The 21,703-nt window shown below is 35.6% G+C and overlaps 1 protein-coding gene across 1 annotated transcript in view; it reads left to right on the forward strand.

Annotated features, from left to right (window-relative positions):
- The first annotated feature begins 220 nt into the window (after positions 1-220).
- how (protein held out wings) overlaps positions 221-21,703 on the forward strand; it is a 208,414-nt gene continuing 186,931 nt past the window's right edge. The window contains exon 1 of the mRNA XM_090396334.1: positions 221-458. Within this exon, the coding sequence (XP_090252460.1) occupies positions 332-458 (127 nt within the window). The 5' untranslated portion in view covers positions 221-331. The remainder of the gene's footprint in view (positions 459-21,703) is intronic.

The raw sequence follows: 21,703 nt of genomic DNA on the forward strand, positions 1-21,703 counted from the left end.
GTCAGCCCTTGTTAAAATAGTTGTAATCTTTCACTATCTCTATGGTTTTCTCTTCTATGAATAATTAATCCACCTCTTCACGTCAACGAAAAGTTTCACTCCCCTAGGAAGTCTCGGAATAGCCCCAGCAGTGCGCATGCGTTTTGAATTTCGTAACACGACCGATGCACTCTCTGTACGAAAGTTTGTTACATAGTTGAGTAGTATAGCAGGTTTTGTGAGCAAGTGCTGTTTGCTGTAGTGTTCGCTGTTTTTACGTCAGCAATAGTTGCTTGTTTCTATTATTTGGAGTTATTTTCCGTCCATTCATTTTCAGAAGCAAGTGTAAACAATGGGTGAAACAGCTAACAATAATGCTCAAGGTACTGCTGATTATTTAGCTCAACTGTTAAAAGATAAGAAACAACTTGCAGCTTTTCCCAACGTATTTATTCATTTGGAAAGGTTACTTGATGAAGGTAAGCATTATAACACCCGGTAGGAAGGTTTAATCACATATGAATCTCTAAAGCATAAATATAACTTTTGCTGTTGAGACTTTTTCAGAGATGATTTCTCGAGCTCGTGTTAAAATGTGAAGATTTTTATTGAAAGAGAACTATTTATATTTTTGATAGTTTTTGTAGGTTTATGCCAGAACGATACGCAAGTATTCTTTCCATAATATAGATAATAAAATGAATAACTTCTTATCTGTTCATTGTGATGCTAATTTCCTTATAATATTCACGTCAGAAATTATATTGGAGAAAATATATAATGCCTTTTTAAAACTTCATTGGTATTGCTGGGAAATCTCTGCTGAATCCGACAATCCACAGTAGTATTTTTGTATACTTACATCTCGACCACTTCGGACCACATGAAGTGTGCTTAGGCCTAAATGACTTCGCATGTTACTCGTTTGAAGCCTGGTTTCCACATTCCATCACATCCGACTGATGTAAAACAAAAAGTCGTAGGCGCCATCTTGGAGAAAGTTCACCAACTGTGAATATAATCTGTTTCTTCTTTTTATGGTCCACTATTTAGTAGCAAATAATATGCTCCAGTATATATACTTAAGGTTAAAAAAAAGTTAGCATATCTCTCTGCTAATTTAAATTTAAACTGTTGTATTTGTTCCAAAGGAATTACATTGACATGTTACGATAAGTGAGTAGATGATTAATATTTTTTGAATTCGTAATTTAGCGATAAGTGATACGTATGAAGTTATAATTCTCCGGCTAGGTGAATGTATCGATGCATTGTTGCAAATTCGTCTTCGCAAAAGTGAACAGTGTTTTAATTTTCATCCCGACGATTTCTACTACTGTAATGTTTTTAGATTGCATTTTATATGAAGTGCCAGCTTCCGTTTATCACTTGATTATATTATATTATTTTTTCTACTACTACTCCACTGTTGCTCTTGGCACTCCGTGGAGGACCAGAGACTCAACATGGGAGTTCTACTTTCTCATTATGTCCTTCATGTTTCTTAAATCATTTCTTCTTATTATTATCATTGTGTTTTTCGCGGATGCATGTTTTAGAAGAAATAGCGCCTTATTATAACATGTACAGTATAATTTTTCTATGTTTATTGTCCTTTTCTTTGGGAGGTGGGTTACTGTATTCTTGCATTTTTTTTTTCATATTTCCCATGCATGCATTTGATCTGCATGTTTCCCATTTTCAATGTAATACTACTGAGTTCATCGCTACTGAATAAATAAAAAATTATTCAAGTGACAAGTTTCAAGTACATCAAATGTAATGATCATCTTTCCGTTCAAGATTATTCCGATACCTCATTGAATATTCTTCTTGATAACAAAATTTAATCGGTAATGTTAAACATTTAATTTGTGGTCTTACGAGTAAGTCAAGGAGGTCCGCTTGTCCATAAAGATTATTAGTCCTTTTCTCTTATTAATTTTGGATGGAAATAATTTCAAGAAATCCAAAATCATAGCAGCCTTTTATCTGCATACTCAGTATTTGATGTTTATGCTGATAACTGCGGATACTGCTTTCTACAAGAATAAGACAAGTATAAAGAGATAAACACGGTGACAAGACATGCACTCTAGTTTCGAGTGTGCAAATAAAAATTGTTGAAGATATGTTTGTTGAATCGTTCATTACCTATCAAGTAACAGAAATCTATCAAAATATTTACCAAACTTCTCATCCCATTTTGCAGAAATTGTGGGTATCATTTGTTTTGTGGATATTAAAGTAATCTTTTATTTTACTTACTGCTGCTATTAGTGTAAAAATTCTTGTTCCAATTTATTTTTTTTTTTATGCGACTCCCATTCTCGATAAGTACTTTAAAACCATAGGTGGTATAAATAATATAAGAAATAATTGATAAGAACGCAGAAACAATTTGTTTTAATCATTTAGTTTATTTTGAAAGATCGAATTATAAGTACAACTTCAGGAATCTTTCATATATCTCTTTCCATGTTTAGATATTGAAATATTGATGCAGTGATTAAAATATATGAAAGATTTGGGAGAGAAATCGGATTGACAGTTTTTTGTATTGATTTTCTACTCAAATCTTAAGTGCAAAATTAATGAAGATTAATTTTATATACAGATATTCAAACATTTTTGAGTATTTGTAAGCATTTTTCTGTTCATTTTGTACAGTACTAATGCTGTACATTTTTCAATTATGACAGTTTCTCTTGATTAAAAGTTTGTTACATATGCACAACAGGTCATTACTTAATATGTTAAATGATTTTATTTCTAGATGAAGATAAAAAAAAAAAAACTTCATATTAGATATCAGAATGTTTCAGGGAATCATTTTGATTTATTTTGTATTACCATATAGAAAAACAATATGGATGCCATTATGCTAATATAGAGTAGGGAATTTTTCAACATGAAGTTCTAGAGATTAACTGAACTTTTGTTTGAAGTTTATCATCTGAGTGCTTATAATTGCCAAACCATAAAAATTGTGTACATTGTAATAGCTTTGGAATTTCCTTAAATGGTTGCTTTCCTCACACTTAGGTAAATTCAAGGAAATGGGACAGTGGAAGAGTGAGATATTTAGAATGTCTTATCACAAAAAAAAAAAAAAAGTAGAATTTCTGGTAAACTTTTGGATTGGTCAAGTCACAAATGCAGCACCTTAACAAAATTCTTAATAATTAGTTGAAAATAATAATAATAAATATTCATTGATATTTTATACAGAGCAGACAAAAATTATTGGATTTGAAAACTTTAAAATTTGATTTGAAAACATACAAAATTGCAGACTTGGTATGAATTGCACTGCTTATGACATGAACTCTACCTGAAACTGCATGTAATTTCTGACATGCAGTTTCATTTTATTTATGTTTGGATTGTTTTTATTGGCCTGATAGCTATATTTAACTGTTGGTTATCAGAGACTGCAGCTGTAAGTTTCAATAATTCTGATGTTTCCAAGGACAAATACTGGGTTATTTTGTATATGAAACAAATGAATGTTTATTTTTCTTTTAAGGAGGCTCTCTTCTGCTGTTAATCTAGCATATTGTGAAACAGTAATATATGTATATGAATCCAAGTCATGCAAATTATTTTCTTCTCTAATATTTCTCTAAGAAAAAATCAAAAGATCAATGAAGTTACTAATAGGATATAATGAAATTAGAAATGATAATTTAGGGATTGGTCAGCTGACATGGCTTGGTGAATTCTTTTGGTACTGTATAAAATTATCAGATGAACAGAATTTTAAAGCTGCTTTATAATTAACTGGAAGAAAAGTTAAATCATCATCATATGTATCAAGGATTTAGGCCTAGTATGGCCTGTTCCGGCCTTAGAAGTCATTGTTGAATCGTTTAAGAGGACGTCCTGGTTTTCTTTTTCCTAATGGCTTGTACTTTAAGGCTTGTTTTAGTAATCTTTCTGTTTTCATTCTTTGAACGTGTTCCATCCATCTATGTTTATATTTTTTAATTTTTTCAATTACTGGTTCTTGGTTTAATTCTTTCATAGTTAAAAAAGTTAAATACCTTTTAAAAAAATTAAATAAGTTTCAAAAGTTAAATACCATTTAAATTTACAATATTAAGGGTCCACACATTGTTTGAAACCAGAACTGTCATTTATAAAGAAGAAAATAAAATAAAATAAAATTCCATACAAAAATTAACTTTCTCTGTACATAAAATTTGAAAAGATGTCAACTAACACTTGCAGAGTGATATATCATACTTTATATCTGCAATTTAATCTATATTGCACATGCTATAGCATGTCAAGCAGTAGAACACAAAATTCTGGTTTAGTAGGCAGTATCAAGTAATGAAATGGATGCATTTAAAAATGATGAATTGGACAATGAAATTTATTTCAAGTCATTAGGGAAAGAAGCTAACATAAAGAAAATAGAAACACTAGTCCTTGTTGGAGACATAACCAGCAGAGTATAAAATATATCTAGAAATGTGGGAAAATTTGGAGCAAAAGGCATAGTTATTAACCTGTCTAATCATCAATGACACCATGTTTCATCATGAACATGTGCACAAATTCATGTTTGGGGAGAGGGTACAATAAGAAAAGTTGTATTGAATATGTTATTGTGCATTGCTGTATTCATGGATAGAAGAGTACTGTAAACCAATTACGGATGATAAAGGTGAAATAAAAACTGAAGATTGTTCTAGATATCTGGAGTAAATTGCTTTGAAAGATTGTTAAAAGAAAAAGAAAACAAGCAGTGATGAAAGAGTGAGGAAAAAATATTCAGAAGCCCATCTGAAATGTGGAACAGTAGCTAGAGCAGATGATATCTACCAGAAAGTCTCAAATGTGAAGTTATGAAAGTTTTACCTTTTTATACCTTTGTGTTTTACCTTTATGGCTGCACAGTATAAGGCATGGTTCTGAAGGTCAAAATCCAGATAATTGGAGTGTAGCCTTCATAACAATCAGTTATATGAAGGGGAATAATAATAATAATAATAATTATTATTATTATTCAGGCTTCCATGGAGTCAAATGACTCATCGTGGGAGGTCCTTCCTAAGAACATAAATTCTGTCGAGACTCATCGAGGGGAGGCCCCCCCCCTAAGAAACACAGTCTATCGTACCACTCCTTAAACTCATTGACCGTTCTCGCTCTCACCACTCCATCAGGCAATGCATTCCATGGGTCAACCACCCTCCATGCAAAGAAACCACTCCTCACTCTCTTGCTCACAGTTTCCTTTTGTAACTTCCAGGGATGGCCTCTTGTCATCACTCCTTCCTGTTATTCAACCAAGCGAAAGAACTCCCCAGTGTCAACCCTGTAACCACCTCTCAACAGTTTAAAAGTCTCAATCATATCACCTCTCTTTCTATCCACCAAACTCTGCAGTCCACATTCTCCCAGCCGATCCTCATAACCAAAATTGTACAGTCCTGAAACCATCTTTGTCATCCATCTTTGTACCCTTTCCACAGTTAATTTATCCCCTTCAAATCCTGGGGACCAAATCTGAGAACACTAGTCTAAGTGTGGTCTGATCAGAGACTTACACAACGGAATGATAACCCTTTTATCTCTGCAGGTCCGTGTCCTTCTCATAATTGCAGCAATCCTCTGTGTTACCTTCACCATCTTTGCAATATGTCCCCTAAATTTCAGGTTTCTATCAATCATCAACCCCAGATCTCTTGTCTCCACTACTTCCTCCAGTATAACTCCTCCCATAGAGTATGCAGCATCCCATCGATGTTTCCCAGATCTCAAGACATTGCATTTTGCTGCATTAAACCGACACCCCCAATTCATTTGCCCATCTATCTAGCTTATTCAAATCCTCTTGCAGGGCTACCACATCTGCACTATTACTAATAATCCTTCCCAGCTTTGCATCATCTGCAAACAACTGAATATCCCCTTGCAATCCACTGGTAATGCCATTGATATAAAGGTTAAACAATATAAGTCCTAGTACTGAGCCCTGTGGGACCCCACTTGTAACCCTCTGCCTCTTTGAAACTGCTCTGCCATACATAACTCTCTGATACCTGTCAGACAGCCAATCCAGATTATAATTATCACATAATTATGTGATAAGTATGTCAGAATCTCCCTACTAAATGTTCCAGATAATCTAGTGCTCTGTGTAGGATGTGGGTAAGGATTGAGAAAGAAGAAATCTATCGACATTTTTCTTGAAGAGTTGGCAGTTGCAGTTATTGGGATATGCATTATGAGTAAGGCTGTTTAAGAGGACAAAAGAAGATGGTATAAATGAGGAAGAGAAAGTAGGTTTGACATGTTTGTGGTTGTACTAAAAAATAGGGATGTTGTGTAGTTGCTGGTCTTGTTTTAAGAGGTACAACATAAAGGGGATGAATGATGTTTGCTAGTTCACTGGAGCAGTGATCATTGAAATACTTGTAGAAGAGAGGCTGAGCTGAAACGGTGAGTCTTTGAGAGCCAGATTGTTCTTCTCTGGACAGCATCTAGAATTTTTAGGGAGATTTTAAGTGTATCATCCCAAATGTGGGAACAGTATTCTCAAGTTGAGTGGATTTGTATAGGGCTAGTAGCTGGGTGGGTGTAAAACAGCATCTTGAGTGGAAAAGAATGCCTAGTAGAAGCTGAGGAAGCCTGTGATGTGTTTATGCCAGGAGAGGCAAGAGGTAAATGTCAATCCAAGGAATTTGATCATGTCTGGTAACATATGTTACCAGAGTGGTAATGTATGAGTGGGTGGTATCAGTGGAACTATCTGTAGATCCAGAAATGAGCTGTTGTGTTTGTATACAAATGCTAGAAGTATAAGAAACAAGGCAGATGAAATGGTTGCATTAATTGCGTCTGTTCACCCAAAGATTGTCGGAATAAGTGAGACATGGTTGGAAGAGGACGACATCCTGACAGGAATAGAGATGGAAGGGTATGATCTGTTTCGTGGTGATAGAAAGGGTAAAAAGGGAGGGGGAATGCTATTGATGATAGAGAAAGAGATATGTCCATACAAAGTAGAGATGCAAGAGGGAAATAGTGCCAGTGGTTTTGAGGCAGTATGGTGTGAAGTAGAGGTGAATGGAATCAAATACTTGGTTGGATGTTGTTATAGACCCAGAAATGTTGGTGGTGGTGATAACGAAATGTATAATCAAATTAGCCAAGCAAATAAGAAAAGGGTGATCATTATGGGTGATTTTAATTATGGCAATATAGACTGGAATGATGAGATAGCAACTGGAAGTAAAGAAAATGAATTTCTGGAGTTTTTGAGGGATAACTACCTCATACAGTATGTAACAGGGCACGCGAGGATTGAGGGTCTTGGATTTGGTCATCTCATCAGAGGATGTAATTATAAATGAGGTGTCAAATCATCCAGCAATTGGTGAGAGTGACCATGAGGTGATTTCCTGGGTGGTTGCCAGCAGTGTGAAGACCTCTGTGAGAAAAGGGTATATGTGGAACTACAAGGGGGTGATTATGAAGTGCTCAGGACACAGCTTGTGGGTGTAACATGGAATGAGGAGTTAGCTGGAAAAGAGATTAATGCAGCTTCGGGGATTTTCAAAAACTATCTAGTAGATGCAATGTCTAAATATATTCCAAGGGTGAGAAGGTTAAATAAAGTAGGTGTGAGATGGATGAATAAAGAGATTAAGCATGCGATAAGAGAAAAGGGGCATTGAGGAGCCAGCATAAGAGAAGTGGAAATAACCAATTCCATGAGGTCTACAAAGACCAAGCAAGGAGGGTGGCTTGGTTGGTGAGGGTAGCTAAAGAGAGGTATGAACAGCAGTTGGCTAATGAAGCCAAAGAGAATCCTAAGGAGTTCTTTCGATATGTAGCCAGCAAAAGAAAGAATAATTATGAAAGGATGACATTGATTGGAGAAAATGGTATAAAGACAGCTGATGCAGAATGTATGTTAGAGATACTTAATGAGTAGTTCATAAAGATCTTTCAATCTTGTGAATGTGACTTCATGGAGGGATTGAGAGCAGTTGATGATGGAAGGAGAGACTGACTGTAGGTGAGCAAGAGGTGTATAGGGAGTTGAGTAAATTAGATGTTAATAAGGCTGTGGGACTTGATAATATATCACCACATATTCTGAAAGAATGTGCCAGGGAGTTGACATCTGCCTTGACATATATTTTTAATGAGTCTTGCACTCAGTAGTCCCTAAGGAGTGGAAGGAGGGCATGATTGTGCCACTTCATAAAGGAGGTGATCGAACTCGAGCATTAAACTATAGGCCTATCTGTGTGTCAGGTGTTGTGGTTAAGTTGTTGGAGAAGCTTGTGAGAACTAGGATCCAGAGTTGGGTTGACAACAATGGTATCATCTTTGATGGACAGCATGGATTTGCTAAAGGGAGGTCATGTTTTAGTATCTATTTACTTATTACAATAAAGTGACTGCTTCCTTGGACAGAGGAGAAGGATACACAGTGATATACTTGGATTTCGCAAAGGCTTTTGATGAAGTACCTCATGATAAATTGATATTCAAATTGGAGCGGATGGGGTCGGATATTAGATTGGTGCATTGGATTGGAGATTGGCTGTCTGATAGGTATCAAGTTGTGTTTGGGGGAGCGATGTCAAGGAAAAGGAAAGTCACTCGCAGAGTGCCTTAGGGATCTGTTTTAGGGCCATTACTGTTTGACTTGTATGTTGATGATATAGGTGAAGATTTGGATGGAAATATTCAGTTGTTTGCAGATGATGCAAACTTGGAACGAACCATGAAGAGTAGTGAGGATGTTGTGACCTTGCAGGAAGACTTGAATAAATTGAGTGATTGGGCATGGAAATGGGGATGTGAATTCAGTGTTGCAAATTATGAGCTTTTAAAATTTGGAAAACAAACATGGAATGCAGAATTTATGCCTGGTGAGGATACATTGTTGGAGGTGGAAGAACTAAGAGATCTGGGGGTGATAATGGATAAGGATCTGAAATTTAGGGGACACATAGGCAAAATTGTGAAGACAACACAAAGGCTTCTGGGAATAATGAGGAGGACACAACGTGTAGAAGTAGGGAGATTCTTGTTCCGTTTTATAAGGCTTTGATTAAGCCACACATGGACTATTGTGCCCAGATTTGGTTAGTTTGGTTTTCAGAAGGATGGGAGATGTTGGAAAGGGTCCAAAGGCGACTGACTAAGGTAGTTTCTGACCTCTGGAATGTCGAATGTGAGGAAAGATTGATGAGATGCAATTTGCCAAGTCTGGTGGACAGGAGGAAAGATAGGGGAGTGAGAGGCAGGTTTTTTTCATCCAGAGTTGTAAATGATTGGAATGCCTTGCCCGAAAGTGTGGTGTCTGCAGGGAGTTTGAATGTGTTCAAGGCACGGTATGACGAGCTGTGCGTGTGATAAAAGAACCTCCCAGATGAGTCTTTGACTCCGTGAGGTCTTGGGTAGTAATAACAATATAATAATATGGATTACTCAGGATAAAGGAAGATCAAATGTACAGTGCATTGTATAATCTGCATTATGTTGTAAGTCAATAGAATTGAAGGAGCTACAGGAAGATGGTTTGATGTAAACTTAGGGTTAAGGCAAGGATGCACATTATCTCCACTCTTATTCATCATCTATATGGATTGCATTATGAAGGTAAGTGGTATTGAACTATGAAAACTGGAGACATTAACAACGTAACACTTTATAGATGTTGTACTCCTGAATAAATCCATTGCATATCTTCAGTTCAGAATTCTTTTTTAAAATTGAAGAACTGCTGTAACAAATTTGGCATGAAAATTAGGGGAAAGCTAATTTCCCTGTAAAATTTGTGGCAGCTTTTAGCTATGTGAGGTACAATTTTTAAAGAAATTTGTGAATTAAATATAAAAATAGACAATAGAGTAAGCTGAGTTAGGTATGGCAGAGAGCCAGTTGAATAAATTTATATGTAATAAAACAGAAATGAGTCTGAACACTCTAAACTAGCAATATACAAGACAGTGTTCAAACCAGTTTCAATTTGTGGATCTGAGAGGAGGGTTTGAAATAAAGCAGTCTCAAAGCAGATATACAAAGACTTCTGGGAATGATGCGGAGGACAGACGTGTAGAAGTAGGGAGATTCTTGTTCCATTGTATAAGGCTTTGATTAGGTCACACAATGGACTATTGTGCCCAGATTTGGTCACCGGGTTTTCAGAAGGATGAAGAGATGTTGGAAAGGGTCCAATGGCGACTGACTAAGGTAGTTTCTGACCTCTGGAATGTTGAGTATGAGGAAAGATCGAGAAGATGTAATTTGCAGAGTCTGGTGGAGAGAAGGAAGAGGTAAGGGGTTGTTATAAGATCAGTGGTGGAGAAGTTCTACAGAGAATAGTGGGAGATCAGGGGAGAACCAGAGGTCATCCCTGGAAACTGTATAAAGAGGGTGTGAGTAGGGGAGTGAGAGGCAGGTTTTTTTCGTGCAGAGTTGTGAATGATTGGAATGCCTTGCCTGAGAGTGTGGTGTTTGCAAGGAGTTTGAGTGTGTTTAAGACATGGTATGATGAGATGTGTGTGTGTGATAAAAGGACCTCCCAGATGAGTCTTTGACTACATGAGGTCTTGGGAAATAATAATAATAATATGAATCATTTGCAGCTGAGGTAGTTTGGTCACATGAAGGGGATAAGGCTAGCAAAACAGGTGTTTGATGCCAAGATGACATGAAAAAATATCCAAATGAAGACAGAGATCTAGATAGTCAGATGTGGTTAGAAGTGCCTTAGAAGATCAAAACACAAGATTTGATAATATTGAAGTCTTGACAAATAGCAGATTAATTTGGTGATGAGGATGGACACTTCCTGCATGGATGGAAGCAAATAGTTACAGGACAACAAATGATGTCTTGCTTTGCAATTTACTCATATTTTCTAATAATGACAGTAGAATTAGATGGGGAGGGAGGGGAAATGGCTACATCATAATACTGCTGGACTTTGCAAAGACATCTGACAGAATACTGCATGGAGAACTGCTACGTAAGTTGAAGCAGATGGAAATGAATATCAAACTGGTAGCTTGGATGGGGAGGGGGGTGACAGACAGACAGACACATAATAGTAGTATATGATGGAGTGGAATCTGAAAGAATGAAGGTGACTAGAGGTGGAGATGATTAATAGTGCCTCAAAGCTCTGTACTAAGGTTACTACTGTTTAATTTATATATTAATGATATAGAAAATGATTTAAGGGGAGGGATATTCAGTTGTTTGCTGATAATGCAAAACTGGAGTAGGCAATAGCTGATAATGTAGATATACTGCAGGATGACTTAAATAAATTGGTATTGTGGGAGGAGGATAATGTTTGTCAATTTAATGTTGCAAAATGTAGTGCACCTCGGAACGACCAGATTACATACTTTGTATCATGTTAATTGTACTGGATTACAGAAAACTGATGAGGCTAGGGATCTTGGGGGGGGGGGTTGTTGAAGTTCAGAGGGCATATTGCAAAAGTGCAAAAATAGCTCAGTGAATTACTTATGTTGAAAAGCACTAACAAGCAAAGGAAGGAGGGGTTGTTTTCCCTTTTTATAAGGTTGTCAGGAGGTGGTGGGAGGATCTAGAGAAGAGTGGCCAATCTGGTGATAGGTCTGTGGCATGCTTCCTGTGAGGATATCTTGGAGGTGTGAGTTGCAAAGTTTTTATTTGATAGGTGTAAAAGAAGGGATTCAATAGAAACAGAAACTGAAGAGGTTCTATAAGATTGACACAAAAGAAATTTTTCAATACACAAAAGAGAGAGAGCTAGGGGATTATCCATGGAAAAGGAAGTAACCAATGACGTTCCTTATGATTCTGTTCTTGGGCTCCTACTGTTTAACTTTTGTTTGCTAACTACTGTTTGCTAATGATATTTCATGTGAATTGCCTGGGGATTTTCCAATGTTTACAGACAATGCAAAGTTAGTTGGAATTATTAGGAGTATAGCTAATATTAATTCTATACAGGGAGAGTTAAATAAACCTTTTTGTTTGGACATATGAGTGGAATTGTAGTTATAATATTAATAAATGCAATGTGCTGCTCTTTGAGGTTTAGGTACATAGATATTAGGCTACACACTGTATTGGTGGGTGTGCTTCAGATGCAAAGTTTAGATTGTAGAGTTTAGCAGATAGGAGGTAAACAGCAGATATGATAGTGACTTTCCAGTTAAGGGATTTTACCGGATTAATATAGGTTATAACGAGTGGAGGTTAAGATGGGAAGATTGAGAGGCCTTCCTTTTAAGTTTATAAAGAGTGCAGGGTATGTAAATAATTGAAAGATTCAATATGATACAAGGTTTGTCTGGGATATTCCTGAACTTTTGACTTATCGCATCAACAAGTGCTACTAACTGTTCTTCATATACTGCAATCTAGCAACAACATTGGAAAATAGCCTGGTGAAAACTGCAACGTGATATTTTTCTTAGTTATTGTACTACATCTGTTTGTGTCAACATGTATTCGGTGCATCTGACGATTTTTTGTTGTGTTTAAAATGAGCAATTTTAATGAAACGAATTTGTGTGAAGTTTTGCATTGAATTGGGAAAATCTTTCATGGAGACATTTGAAATGTTAAAAACAGCATTTTGGAATGAGGCTTTAGGCTGGACTCAAACATAGGAGTGACAGAAATGTTTCAATGATGGTTGAATTTCAGTCGACGACAATCCCCGTTCAGCATGACTTTCAACATTGAAAATTGACAAAAAGGTTGCAAAAGTTTGTGAAGCAATTCTAATTGCTTTTTAACTGTTCATGAGGTTGCTGAAGAAGTAAACATTTCAAAAACTATCTGTCATGAGATTCTTATGCAGAATTTAAGTATTCATCACATTGCAGCCAAATTTGCACCTTGCTTTTTGACTGGTGATCAAAAACAAATTTGAATTGATGTGAGCCAAGAGCTTTTCATTGAACTTACAAGATTGAAAACTTTTTAAAAAAACATTATTACTGGAGATTAAATATGGGTTTACGGATATGACGTGAAAACAAAAGCTCATTCGTCACGCTGGGTGTCAAAATGTCACCATGACCCAAAAAATCAAGACAAGTGTGGTCAAATGTCAAAATTATGACAGTTTTTATTTTATTTTATTTTTTTTTTTATTCTGAGGGCATTATTCACCATGAATTTCTTCCACAAGGCCAGACAGTGAACAAGGAGTATTATCTTGAGGTAATGCAACGTGTTTATGAGGCTATCAGAAAAAATTATAATGCTTGGAGGGAAAGTCAATGGATGCTTCATCATGATAATGTGCACCTCCCCCCCCACATCATTACTAATCTGTCAATTTTTGGTAAAACACAAAACAGCAGTCATTCCACAGCCTGCTTACTTGCCTGACTTCACACTAGCAGACTTTTTTTTATTCCCAAAAATGATGTTGAAAGGTCGTGTTTTGAGTTGATTGACTCGATAAATCAAAAATTGCTAGTGAAACTGTGCAGTATCCTGAAAGAATCATTCCAGAAATGTTTCAAAAGATGGAAAAAATGCTGGCTGCGGTGTATGATTAGAGGAGAGTACTTCGAAGGCAGTAAGGCTGAATAGCTTCTAAGTTAGACAGAGACAGGAAAATTTTTATTTAAAAAGTTCAGAGATTTCCTAGACAAACCCTGTGTGGTGCCAGTTAAGTAGGGCCCTGTAGGCTGACTCCATGGAGGTTACTGTAATAATAATATTGCCAATTAATTGTTATGTATTCACAGTTGGCAAAAATATAACACTGCATTTTATTGATAATCATTCATATTCATCATCATGCTTTTCAAGGATTTAGGCCTAGAGTGGCCTGTTCTGACCTTAGAAGTCTTTGATCTTTGTTAAATCTCTTTAGAGGATGTCCTGGTTTTCTTTTTCCTAATGGTTTGTAATTTAAGATTTGCTTCGGTAATCTTTCTGTTTTCATTCTGTCAACGTGTTCCATCCACTTATGTTTATATTTTTTAATTTTTTTCTATTACTGGTTCCTGGTATAATTTCTTTTGTAATCGAATAGAGTATACTTTGCCATTTTTCTCATACTTTATTTCAGCTGTTATTAATCTCTGATTGTTTTATTGTCCAGATTTCACTTCCATACAATAGTACTGGTAGGGCTAATGTATTGTATACTTTTAGTCTGGTTTTGTTTTTGAACTAGGTAAGGTTTAAATACAGAGTTAATTACATCTGTAATTTTTAAATATTTAAAATTTTTAGGTTTATATCTTTTTCATTTTCATATGTAATCATACATCCTAAGTAGTTAAATGAATTTATCTGTTCTAAAATCTTATCTATTACTATTTTAGTTCTTATTGGATCTTGTCCTTTAAAGGCCATTGTTTTTGATTTTTCTGTTGATATCATTCCTTATCTTCTCCACGTGATTTTCCATTTCTTGTTTCTTTCAGGCTGATTTCTAATTCTTCATTTAAATTTAGAATATTTTTCTGTAAGTTATCTTCAGAATTTGTAATTATTACTTGATCATCAGCAAAAAGGAGTGTTTAGGTTTACAGTAGGAGAAAGTTTAATACTATTTCATTTAGATAAATATTAAAAAGAATTGCTTAAAGGGGACACCCCTGTCGTACTCCTTGATTTATCTTTCTCGGATATGATAGTTCATTATTTAATCTTATTTGTATTTGATTATTTTCATATATACTTATGATAGCTTTTAGAATATTATTTGGTATTTGTTTTTATTTTAATATGTTGAATAAAATACTTCTTTTATCTTTATCAAATGGTTTTTCAAAGTCAATAAATGTAATATGTGTTTTTAAATTATATTCTCTTCTTTTCTCTGTTATTAATTTGAGGCCAAAGGCCAGGTCTATACATGATCACCCTTTTCTAAATCCATTTTGTGCTTCTAAAATAAGCCTTCAGAATATTTTATTAGTTTATTTAAAATTTTACTATATATTTTAGAACAGGAATTTAGAATACTTACACCTCTATAATTTTTAGGGTCATCTCTACTATCTTTTTTAAAGATTGGGATCACTATTGCTTTTTTCCATTCTATTGGTGGGTTACTTATTGAATAGATTTTATTTAAAAATAAGAATCTTTCTTTAAACCTTATTCCTGAATTTATATAATTCTGAACCTAGCTTATCTTCTCCAGGTGATTTTCCATTTCTTGTTTCTTTCAGGCTGATTTCTAATTCTTCTTTTATTATTATTATTATTATTATGATGATGATGATGATGATTCAGGCCTCCACGGAGTCAAGAAAACAGTAAAAAGTTTTCTTTCTAGAAAACAGTATCATATCATGTCACTCTTTGAACTCATTGACTGTTCATGCTCTCACCACTCTATCAGGCACTGCATTCGACAGTTCAACCACCCCTCCATTCAAAGAAACACCTCCTCATCCTATTGCTTGCAAATTTCTTTCTTAACTTCCAGGGATGGCCCCTTGTCCTCGCCCCTTCCCCCTGTTTCACCAAGCAGAATAACTCCCCATTGTAACTACCTCTCAACAATTTAAAAGTCTCATTCATATCACCTCCCCTTCTTCTATCTACCAAACTCTGCAGTCCACATTCTCTCAGCTGATCCTCATAACTAACATTGTACAGAACTGAAACCGTCTTCATTATCTGCCTCTATCCTTTCCACAGTTAATTTATCCAATTCAATCCTGGGCACTAAATTTGAGAACAATAGTCCAAGTGTAGTTTGATTAGAGCTTTATAGAATGGAATGACAATTCTTTTATTTCTGCAGGTTAGCATCCTTCTCAATATTGCAGCAATCCTCTGGGTTACCTTCACCACTTTTGCAATATGTTCCCTGAATTTCAGGTTTCTATCAGTCATCACCACCAGATCTCTAGCCTCCCATACTTCTTCCAGTACAGTTCCTACAACAGAGTATGCACCTTCCCATCGATGTATCCGAAACTTCAAGACTTTACATTTTACTGCATTAAACTGACATCCCATGTATTTGCACATCTCTCTAGTTTATTCGAATCCTCTTGCAGGGCTGCAGCATCTGCACTATTACTAATAATCCTTCCTAGCTTCACATCATCTGCAAATAACTGAATATTCCCTTGCAATCCACTGACAATGTCATTGATATGAAGGTTAAACAATACAGGTCCTAGTACAGGACCCTGTGGGACCCCACTTGTAACCTTCTGCCTCCTTGATACTGGAACACCATACACAACTTGATACCTATCAGACAGCCAATCCTGAATCCAGTTGACTAACCCGACATCTAAACCCATGTGCTGCAACTTAAATATCAGCTTATCATGTGGCACTCTGTCAAATACCTTTTTACGTGAATTGGGATATCAAAAATAATTTTTTTAACGCGATTTTTATTCGCTTTTATGCGCCCAACCTAAAGTCTAAGTTAGGAAAAAATCCATAATTCAAGAAAATTCTGAGAATTTTGTGGAATTGCATTCTCGCCACAATTAAGAAAATTCTAAATTCTTACGAATTTCATTTATTGGGAATTCCCTGAATTACATAACTGACTGCGCATCAAAAAGCAGTTCTTAGCAGTTTGAATTTGGTGTTTGAGTAGACAACACAGTTACTGCATTTTTTGCACTTGCATTTTTTAAGTGAAATCAAAATAAAAATTGCATTATGAAATTAATAATTTTGCCAAGAAATAATAAATGGTAAGCTATATGTAATTTTCAAACTTTCATTTCATTAACTGAAGATTTTAATCCAGCTCTCACATGATGTTGCCGATAACCAAAAAAAAAAAAAAAAAGGAAAGGAAAGCCGTTTCCTTGGATATAAAAATTCAAATTTTAGATCGTCTTCAAACTGGGGAAGGTGCGATGGCTGTGGGTAAGCATTTTGGAGTCCGTGAATCAACTGTCAGATCTATAAAGAAAAATGAAGGGGCTATTAGAAAAGCGGTATGTTCTGGTACAAAATCGAGTGCAAAATTATCGTCATACACAAGAGATGTTGTTTTAGAAAAGGCCGAAAAAGCTTTAGGGATGTGGATAGAAGATAATGTACAAAAAAGAATGCCAGTTGACGGAAATTCCATCAAGCAATCAGCATTGAGATTTTATGAACATATTAAAAAACTGCAGCCAGATACTTCATCTCAATTGAGGAAAAAATATGAATTTCATGCAAGCAATGGTTAGCTGGTTAAGTTTATTAAAAGACATGCTCTTCATAATATAAAAATTAATGGTGAAACGGTTTCTGCTGATGAAACAGCTGCTAAAGCATTTCCACAAAAACTTGCTAAAATAATTGAAGATGGAGGTTACACTCGTGAACAAGTTTGGAATATAGATGAAACTGGCCTTTTCTGGAAAAAAATGCCAAAAAACAGAACTCATGTATCAAAAATGCAAAAAACTGTTGGTGGGTTCGAAGCAGCAAAGGATCGCATAACACTTCTATTTTGTTCGAACGCTTTAGGAGATTCGATGTTAAAACCACTGCTCATAAATCGATCAATAAGACCACGGCCAATGAAATGCGTAGATTTTCAAAAATTGCCAGTTCATTGGATGGCCAACAAAAAAGCTTGGGTGACCATTGATATTTTCACTGAGTGGTTCCACAAACATTTTGTGCCAGAAGTTAGATGCTATTTGAATGACAAGGGCCTCGAGTTTAAAGTGCTTTTGATTCTTGATAATGCACCTGGTCATCCTGCCATAGAACACCCAAATGTGCAATTTTTTTTTCTGCTGCCCAATACCACATCATTGCTACAACCTCTAGATCAGGGTATAATTGCGAAAATTAGAAAAGGACGATCATGTATAGACCTGGCCTTTTGCCTAAAATTAATAATAGAGAAAAGAAGAGAATACAATTTTAAAACACATATTGCATTTATTGACTTTGACAAAGTTAAAAGAAACATATTATTTAACATATTAAAAGAAAGACAAATACCAAATAATATCCTAAAAGCTATCACAAGTATATATGAAAATAATCAAATACAAATAAGATTAAATCATGAGCTATCATATACGAGTGAGATAAACCAAGGAGTCCGACAGGGATGTCCCCTCTCAGCAACTCTTTCTAATATTTATCTAAATGAAATAATAAAACAGAAAGTTTAATATAATGGTATTAAACTTTCTCCTACTGTGAACTTAAACACTCTCCTTTTTGCCGACGACCAAATAATAATTACAAATTCTGAAGATAACTTACAGAAAGCTATTTTAGATCTAAATGAGATAGCCAAAGATTATGGTATGATAATATCAACAGAAAAATCAAAAACTATGGCCTTTAAAGGACAAATCCAACAAGAACTAAAATAGTAATACATAACAAGATCTTAGAACAGGTGAATTCATTTAACTACCTAGGATGTATGATCACATATGAAAATGAAAAAGATATAAACATAAAAATTGCAAAATACTTTAAAATAACAGGTGTAATTAACTCTATATTTAAACCAAACCTAGTTCAAAAGCAAACCAGACTAAAAGTATACAATACATTAGCCCTAGCAGTCTTAATGTATGGAAGTGAAATCTGGACAATAAAACAAAAAGCTACACAAATATTGATAACAGCAGAAATGAAGTTTATGAGAAAAACTGCAAAGTATACCCTATTTGATCAAAAGAAACAAAGAAATTATGAAAGAATTAAACCAAGAACCACTAATAGAAAAAATTAAAAAATATAAACATAAATGGATGGAACCTGTTCAAAGAATGAAAACAGAAAGATCACCACAACAAGCCTTTAAAGTACAAGCCATTAGGAAAAAGAAAACCAGGAAGTTCTCTTAACCGATTCAATGATGACTTCTAAGGCCGGAACAGGCCATGCTAGGCCTAAATCCTTGATACCCGTGATGATGATGATGATTAAAACATATTATGTCAGACAAACATTTCAGTACGTTTTGAACAAGGTAAATGATGATGAAACACTGTCAGTTATGAATGTGTGGAAAAAATTTTCAGTTATGGATTGTATTGATCAGGTTCGATTATCGTTATCTGAATTAAAACCAGAAACTATGAATGCATGCTGGAAAGCTATTTGGCCTGCATGTGTTAAAGAGAATGCTCCTGTTCCCTTCAATCATACTGCAGAATTCCCCAATATAATAAGTTTGGCATGTGAAATGGGCAGAGAAGGATTCGATGATTTTACGTCAGCATATATCAAAGATTTGTTAATTAGTAAACCTCTTAGCGAAACAAAATAGTGGAGATTGTTTCTGAGACTCCTGAAAGTGAAGAAGTTAATGATAATGATCAAGATAATCCTACTTTCTACTGATATAATTAAAGAAGATCTTAAACTGGCCAGTAATTTAGGCAATTATTTTGCCCGACATGATCCAAATGAAGAACGTGCTGGGAAGTTTTCACGTCTTAATACAGAGAATTATCATGACTTATCTAAAGCATCAACACAGCGATTAATAAATGAGTTCGTGCCTAAAACTACTGAAACAACCAGTGGTACTTTTGTTCAAGACATGACAAGAAGAATTCCACAAGTTGAGGCAGAAGTCGATGACGATAATACCATATCTAGTAATTCTAGTGATATTACAGTCTCACGAAAACGAAAGCTTTCGCGTTTATTACCAATAACTGATAGCGAATAACATAATTTTTTTATAGAATCCTTAGCAAATAACTGAAATTAATGTTTTTTTTTTTTAAGTTATTAAAATTCATTATATGTATGTGTGTTCTCCATTAAATGTAAATAAAAATCTTATGATCCTAAGGTTTTTCATTATTTTGCTTATATTTCAGGTTTGGAACCAATCTTCACTTTTTCTATGGAGTCAGTAGTTAGGAACGTATCTATCGCGTAAAAAGAGGTTTAGGTGTATATGCCTTTCCCTCATCAACTGCTCTTGTCACATTAAAGGCATTCATGTTACTAAAGCAAGGGTGCCCTTAACAAATATGTTGACACTGACCAATAACATTACCCTTATCTGCCCAACATTGTATATGGTCCCTTACTAATTTCTCCAAGATCTTAATAACTACTGATGAAACACAAACTAGCCTATAATTTGACACTTCCAGTCTACTACTGCCCTTATGCAATGGCTCTATCTTACCCTCCTTCCACTCACTGGGTATCTTTCCCATGGCCAGACTTTCATTGAAAAGCCAATGGAGCTTTCAGTTCTTTAGCACATTCTCTCAAAACCAGTGATGAAATTCCACCCAGTGCTTTATTGACATCCAAAGTACTCAGTATTTGAAACACACTCCTCTATACCTCAAACCTTCCCTATCCATCTGGTATTACAACCTACTTCTCCAGGATGAAATGCTTTAATAAAGTGTTTGTTGAACAACTCCTCTGCATCAGACACTCTATTCCCATTTTTATCCCAAAATGTTATTCTTCCACAATCATTTCTCCTCCTACTGGCCACATAGCTAAAAAGTTCCCTAGGATTTTCTTTGGATCTTAGGGCCAATCTCCTCTCATATTCTAGTTTCGCTTTCCTTACCACACTAGTCACTCTTCTGGCCTGTGTCTTATATTCTTCATGCATCTTCTCTTCACCTGTCTCCTTATATCTCTTCCATAGCCTCTTTTTCGCATGCAATTCCTGTTTAATATTGTTTGTCATCCACTTTACTCCAAATTGTGCCCTCTTCTTCACTCATGGTATACAACTTACCATTGCTACTAACAAATATTCTTTCACAATTTCCCACGCACTAATGATATCCCGGCCTTCCAATTCCTCCCTCCATGAAACTTCCCGAAGTTGACGTCTAAGACTATTATAATCACCTGCATTATAATTCCACATAAGTTCCCATCTCTTTGATACTCCTGCATGTCTATTCATTTTCCAAGTCAAAACCATATGGTCACTCTCTCCAACTGGTGGGAGAGATGCCAACTCAGTTATTAACTCTTCTGATGCTATAACCAAATCCAAAACTCTTGAACCTCTTGTTCCCTCTGTTACATGTTGCCTAAGACATTTGTCCCTCAAGAATTCTAGAAATTCCATTCCCCTATTGCTACATGCATCTTCCTCTCTCTCTACAATTTATACTACTGTAGTTAAAATCTCCCATAACAATCATTCTTCTTGCACTTGCCAAACTTAGCTATATAAACATCTCCTGGTCCCCATCCTCTGTGCTCCTGGGTCTGTAGCAACACCCCACTAAATATTCTGTCTTTCCTACCTCTACCTCACACCATACACTCTCAAAATCATTTGTTTCACTTCCTTCCAAAGCCTCCACTCTTAGAGGACATAGGTCATCACTTATCATAAGCAGTACCCCACCACCACGCTTTTCCCTCCTATCCTGACGAAAAATGCTATACCCAGCGACTTCTATTCCTGTTGTTATATCCCCTTCTATCAACCATGTCTCAGTGATTGCAATAATTTTTGGCCACGCTGATGCTATCTGCACCACCAATTCCTCTCCCTTATTCCGGATACTCCTGGGATTAGTATAAAGCATATAAATGCCATTGTTTCTATACCCAGCATTATCCCTTCTAGACTCCACTGGGCTCAGTGTTACCTGACATCGTCTCCCTTCTCTCAAGTATCCATTCCCACAAGAGGCCACCCCTGCTATCATCCTCCCTGGGACACACTGACTCATTCAGAACAGCAATCTCTCCTGATGCCTACGTCCTTCCTCATTCAAATGTAAATGGTCTCTCGCATACAATTCCTCTC

The sequence above is a fragment of the Typopeltis vanoorti genome, chromosome 8 (assembly GCF_054136105.1).
Source record: "Typopeltis vanoorti isolate ZY-2024b chromosome 8, IOZ_Tvanoo_1.0, whole genome shotgun sequence".
In the NCBI taxonomy this organism is placed as follows: domain Eukaryota; kingdom Metazoa; phylum Arthropoda; class Arachnida; order Uropygi; family Thelyphonidae; genus Typopeltis; species Typopeltis vanoorti.